The following is a 6,706-nucleotide window of genomic DNA, read 5'->3' on the forward strand; positions in this document are numbered from 1 at the left end:
ATGTTTAGAGATCATTATGCCCTATTATTATCTTTTAGAGTCTTTTTGTTTTGGCTCATATTCAACTTTTCCATAATGATCTCTTTTCAAATGACATGAACTTAATAATTCTCATCAACGCAATCATTTTTTTAGCTTTTTTTTTTCTTATATTAATCGGAAAACATTGTAAATAAATATTTGTCAATTTAATTTACTTTGGAATGATAGTTTGATTATATATATATAATACTAATATAAGAAAAGTCAACTTGAACATAACTCAATTTGTCATTGAAATATATTATCAACCAAGAATCAAAGGTTTTGAATATGTTATCCAATATCCATCATGACGGCCTAATTCTAAACCAAAGATTAAAATATTAATGTTGATGTCAAATTTTCTATTTTTATAGTTATATCAACATCGAAGAATAATACTCCTATGTAAACAAAAAAAAAATATTTAAATTAATAATTAAGTTATTTTCACTTTCAGAATCAAGTTAATATAACTTACCATTAGAATTTATATACATAATATAAATTAATTTTTTATGTTTAATTCTTAGGTTAAATCAAGTTTAGTCCCAAATCTTTAAAGTTTGTGTCTATGTGGTTCTTAAATAATACTTTCGCTTTTGTATTTTCAATAGGTACCTATATGTTCAATTTTGTATAAAATATACCATTAATCTATTTAACATATTTTAAAATTCATAAACTTAACAAACACATAATTCAAAACGTAGATTACAATTAGACACAAAATCCAATTTATATTTAATAAATCAATTAGTTTTTTTTAAAAATATTCTAGAGACCTAATGACAATTTAAATTGTAGAAACTATTCGACATTATATTTTTAAAGCTAAGAAGCCTATTAGACATTTTTCTTAAAACAAAATTAGGGTTTTCTTTATACACAAACTTAAAGTTAACGGTTAAATTTATATTTTAACTTATTTTTTATGTTTCATGTATATTTCTATGAAATATGAGAGAGATATTGATTGATTCATAATATTACCGTTGATGCACTTAAAGCTTAAACTCTCCACTTTATCATACTATATATCAATATATCGATAGATATTGTAATTTTTTTTAATAATTTTTCAAAAGATGTCCAAGGTGCAAAGTAGCATATAAAATATGTAAGTCCAAATTTGCCCTCAAAGTTAATTGATGATATTACATTTACATCTTTTCAATCAAAGGGAAAAATTAAAAGAAACATAGAGACCAATAAGATATGTTGAAAATCCAAATATAATAGTTTGGTAATATACTTTTTCTTTCACCACATGGATGTTCTCTCATCAATTATTTTGGATACAATGCATCCATCCCTTTACAAAAACAATGGAATTAAAATTATGGAGAAAGAGATAATAATTGTTGGGAAAAATAAAACCTTTAAATATGAATATATTATATATATATATATATATATATATATTAATATAAATCATTAAAATTGATGGAATTTGGAAGAATCAATGAGAGATTTTATATTTGGTGTCGACATGTGGGATCTCAAGGGGCTTAGCTTTTTGTCCAAACAGGATTTCCACAACCGACTTGTCGTTCGCAATAAAATTTTGGTTCCCTCGTTTTTGGCTTTTAAATCCCTAATTTTTCTGCAACCCACTTTGCTTCTAATGTCTTGTTCAATTTGTCACTCCCAAAAGGAATTTTGTCATTTTCACATTTTTGCCCACACATTTGGTTCTTTTTGCTATTTCGTTCTTTAACCCTTTGTATTTTTTCCCTTTAAATTATTCAAAAGTCCAATTTTTCTTTTCTTTTCTTTTTCTACAATAAGTGGGACAAGGAGACCGAACATCTAAACTCGAGGTCAATAGTATTTTATGCCCCGTTGATACTCATGTTAGCTATTCAAAAGTTCTATTGTATTATTAGGACAACAAATGAAATTCAATGTTTATTGGAGATGATATAACTTTATAGGAGTTCATACTCAAAATCTCATATTCTGATATCATGTGTTAAATCACTTATCAATCTAAAAGATTAAGCTGATAGATAGGGTAAATTTAACATTATATTACCACTCTAATGTAAGATTATCGAATTTTGTTTTTGAAACAATATTGGATCTTTTCCATTTGAAACTTTACGAGAAAAAGTTTGTACTAATCAAAATGTTCTTATTGGAGACTACTTTTGCTTTTGTCAATGGAGGTGATTTCATTTTAACCATTTTCAAAATCATTCTAAGACATGTTTTTAACTATTTAAAATTAATTTCGATGATATAAAAATTGTAAATAAAAGTGTATAATTCAATATTAAATTAATTTGAATGATTAAAAAAACATGTTAAGAATGATTTTAAACATGAAAAAAAGTAATTTTAACAGTCTCAGAATCACTTTCAAACATTGGTATATTTGTAAACAGAAAAGATCCAATATTTTAATTAGAGATAGATTTTATGGTGGTGAAATTTTCAAATTTATTTTTGGTTTGAATTTTGAAGTGTATATAAAAGTTATTGACAAACCAATGAAGTTTCCAAAATCAAAAGGCACATAAAGAAATTAATTAGTAATGTTAGATCAAAATAGTTCTCAAATAAATAGCATCTTCCAAAAGAGTTATTCACATCAACAACCATGTTGTTATATGAACACTCAAAAGATCTTATTGAGGTCCAATCAAGTTAGATTATGTTCAATAATGATTTTGGAAGATATGAGAACTCAAATTTAAAGCTTTGTCTAAAGCTAAAACCCATTATTGGATTTATCACTAATGAAAATGACAATATGATTGAAGAAGAAAAGAAATGGAAATATATTGAGGAAAAAAAAAAAAAAGGCAATGTTTATAAAATTATATTAAAAAACTACCCATTACATTTATATATCCATAAAATAAATTCTCATATGTATGAGAGGTTGATTACAAGGATAAATCAATTTTAAGTATGGCTTATAAATTAAAGTGGGAACAAATATTGGTCATGGAAAAATGAAGAATAATAATTAATATAGGAGCTCTAAGCTAAGGTTGGTTGATCATATGGTGTTGAATGGCAATGTTGAATAAGAACCAAAGCTCAAGTCAAAAGGACCAAGTTGAGCTGATGCAACCAGTAATCCTCCATTTCCTTCTCTTATTTCCTTTGCCTGTTCAATTAATAAAATTACATTCAAATTTTAAATCATATAAAAGTTATTTTATACCTCTTATAAGTTCGAGAGTAATATTTTAAGATGGTTAAAATCACTTTGTCATGTTCAAAATTACTCCGAAATATATCTTTAGTCATGTAAAATTAATTTTTTGTTTAATTTTACACTTTTAAACGTTGTTTTTGTAATATTAAAATTGATCTTAAATTATTAAAAACATTTTTATGGTTTTAAAAACGATAGAAATCATTTTAACTATTTTAAAATTACTCTCAAAACATGCCTAAGTACAGTCTAGGTTGCATCTACTCCTTTGCTGTTTTTTTTTCCATACATAGTAGTAAATTTTTTAAAAAAAATCAATTTTTTAAATAAAAAATTACTATATGGCAAATGTTGATTGGGTGTTGTTCAGCTACATAATAGATGGGTGCAATCGAGATTACACTCAAATTTTTTCTTACTATATTATCCTTGATCTTTTGTAAACATTTTAGAAGGGTGAAAAAATTGGGAATTTTTTTAATATAAAAATAATTTAGTCTTTAATTTACCTTCAATTTGTCTTCAGCATCTGAGTCTGAGTTGAAGTCATGATAGGAGCTTGCAGCTGTGAGTTTCATAGAAAGAAACTGCACAAAAACAGAACAAAAAAAGAAAAACAAAAATCATAAAATTACACATTGTTTTTATTATTTTTCAAATTCCAAATGTTTTTTTGTTTGTTTTTTTTTTTGTTTTTTTTTTTTTTTGGGTTTTACCTCAACTTGATTCTGCAAAGATTGTACATAATTGATTATCTCATCCAACATTACTGCCATTCCCATTGTCTGCACAAAACAATGTAATAATAAACAAAAGTTATAAGAAACTGTGTTTGTTTTCATTTAAAGGTTGTTTGTTTTTCACAAACAACTTCAATTCTCATTACCTTGTAACAACCTGGGACAATGTCTTGCAAACATCTCAATCTTTCATTGATTTTTCCTCTTCTTATCTGTTTCAGAATAACAATGTTTTTACCTTCTTAAAAAAGCTAATAATTAAGTGTATAGCATTATTTTTAAAGAATTACAAATATAGCAAAATCTATATTAGTAATAGACTTCTATCAATATTATTATCTATCTAAGATGGTCTCAGAAAGTTAGATCTAAGTTTTGCTATATGTGTAAATTCTTTTACATTCTGTTATATCTGCTAATACTTTGAGCTTAATAACTATATTTGCAATGACAACTTTATGTTGAAAGAGTTGTTTTGCAAATTTACCCTTTCTGCTACACTGTGACTATCTGTTGCTTGACCTCTTCTGGCTCTAACATGAACCACTTCCCTCGGATTCTCGCCGTCGTTTTCGTCACCCTTTTTGGACCGCTTTCCTTTTCCAGCATTCTGCAGACATGAAAATCCCCATGAGAGTTCTGTAATTTGACAATAAAAAACCAAAAGAATGAGAATTAAAATACATTTTTTGTCTTGATCCCATTTTCAGAAATTTGAGGGGTTGAGTTGCCAGAGCTGCTTTCATATGCATCAGTTTCAAGCTTTCTTTTCTTGCTTCCATGGAGATCATTTCCAAGTGGATGGGTAGGCTCAAAAACAGGTGAACTAGGAGTGATTTGATTGGCTTGACAGAAAAATCCTTGGAAATTTTCTGCCCAATTTTCCAGGAATCTAGGAGGAGGATGAGCAACAGTTTGGTTGCTAAAGAAACTGTCATTGAACAAAACAGGAATGTTGTTGTCAAGAATATTAACTTTTGGGTTATGAAGTAGAGTTGGATTTTGGTTGGGATTATCCATTAGAGGAAAAGATGATTGATTTAAGCTTTGAAAGTTTGGAGTGAACTCAGCCATGGAGAATGTTTTAAACCAAAACTTTCAAGGCCCAACTTTGTGTTTTTGGATAATGAATTGCTCTAAAACTTCTATTTATAGTGTGAGATTAGTCTATGATTGAGTTTCTTATTCTAAATTTTTTAAGCTTTTGTAATAAAAACAATGAAAATTAAGGGTCTGGTCTTTGTTGGCCCTCTGAATAAATGGACCCCATATCTTCAGGAGGCATATCCAATAATGATAAGCTTTTGGCTCTATACTCTGTGAATATTCCTTTAACTTATCCACAAAATCCCCTGATTTAAGAATAGGAAATTTTCAACCTCTAATAACTTCATTACTTCTTCATAACAAAATATTTTCCTTAACCATCAAAGTGAAATGGAGAATGGAAGTGAGAAAACAACACAACTCGGGCCAAAAATAGCACTCCAAGACTAAAATAGGCTTAGTGGAGAGGGTTGCCTTAGGTCTTGCTCAAGTCGAGACTAATAAAATACCCCGTGGAACATGCCCCAAGTACATGTGTTCCAACCGAAATCAACACCCTAAGATCAAAAAGGATCTAGGGAGAAGGTGCTCGACCAAGGATGAGCCTAGTAAAATGACCAATGGAGTATGTCCCTCGTATGCCCCAACTAGTAAGCCGAATGATTATCTTGATTTACCATTGAAACTCTATTTGGGACAAATTATGTCATCTACACATATAAATAGATCATTATACCTCTAGATAAAGTAAGCTCATTCACAGTCCTAATCCTTAGTAGCGTTTAGGCCCCAACTTGCCTTCGATGGAGTGAGCCATTACAGCTCACTCAATGTTTGGTCCTCTCATTATAATAGTTGAAGCTCTCAATTATTATAACTCACATTTAGTTACAGTAAAATTTTTGAAAATTCTCATTGTCTACAGTATTTGCTATTTTCTATCTATCCCCTCTCATCATTTATAACCGAAATTAAAATATTTTATACCCAAACACATACCATTACCATCCATACTAAAGTAGTTTGCAACCCAAACACAAACTACTATAACTCACATACTATAATTATCATTTACTATAATAACCGACTCAATGTCCTAAACAACCCCTTAAACTTCAACATTAGTTCACCGATTTAGGCATCAAACTGTGTGGCAAGCACCACACAGGTATGCATGTTTTCCTTCCTTTTGCAAATGATATTCTTCCCTCTAAATAAAATTATTGTTTTTGTCACGTGAATGTCAGAATGTTTTCTTTCTCCAAATTTTGACATCAACAATGTTGAAAATGCGTTTTTGACTACTTAAAAGGTCATTTTCCAAAACCGACCATTAATGTATGTTAGTAGAAACTTTCAATCTATTGTCTCAACCTTTTATCAGTCCAATCCTTCTACCACATAACCATCACTTGAAGTTCCATATTTTAATTTCGAATAATTCAAAATTGTACACATCTTTAAAGAGAAATTGATAGGAAAGTGTACTATTTATAAGGTGAGCAATCCTTTTCCAAAGGGTATAAATCACTATTTTGTAGTGCACTTTCCTTCCTTAATATGCTTTGTTTTGTGCATATGTGAAATGAATCTGGCCGACATTTGATGATTATTAGAATGAACCATTTGGAAATGTTAATGCATCTTATCTTCTTATTTTACTACATCATGTTTTCTTGTTAGATTATCATTTTCTTCTCATAAAGTTTGAAACTTTTAAGGTAAT

At 28.5% G+C, this 6,706-nt stretch overlaps 1 protein-coding gene across 1 annotated transcript; it reads right to left on the minus strand.

The window, feature by feature from the left end:
• Positions 1 to 2,828: 2,828 nt before the first annotated feature.
• On the minus strand, positions 2,829 to 5,064 carry LOC120083526 (transcription factor BEE 3-like). Its single transcript, XM_039039309.1, has 6 exons — positions 4,618 to 5,064; positions 4,421 to 4,543; positions 4,080 to 4,145; positions 3,910 to 3,978; positions 3,703 to 3,780; positions 2,829 to 3,142 (listed from the first exon to the last, which is right to left on the minus strand). The coding sequence occupies exons 1-6, from the start codon at positions 5,005 to 5,007 to the stop codon at positions 3,032 to 3,034; spliced, it is 837 nt and encodes a 278-aa protein (XP_038895237.1). The 5' UTR covers positions 5,008 to 5,064; the 3' UTR covers positions 2,829 to 3,031.
• Between the last annotated feature and the right edge of the window lie 1,642 nt (positions 5,065 to 6,706).

This window comes from Benincasa hispida, chromosome 8, assembly GCF_009727055.1.
Source record: "Benincasa hispida cultivar B227 chromosome 8, ASM972705v1, whole genome shotgun sequence".
Classification (NCBI taxonomy): domain Eukaryota; kingdom Viridiplantae; phylum Streptophyta; class Magnoliopsida; order Cucurbitales; family Cucurbitaceae; genus Benincasa; species Benincasa hispida.

Coding starts and splice junctions, on each gene's coding strand:
- LOC120083526 (XM_039039309.1), bottom strand. CDS start 5,007: ATGGCTGAGTTCACTCCAAACTTTCAAAGCTTAAATCAATCATCTTTT. Junction 4,146..4,420: donor GTCACAGTGTAGCAGAAAGG/GTAAATTTGCAA, acceptor ATTCTGAAACAG/ATAAGAAGAGGAAAAATCAA. Junction 3,143..3,702: donor ATGCTGAAGACAAATTGAAG/GTAAATTAAAGA, acceptor TTAATTGAACAG/GCAAAGGAAATAAGAGAAGG.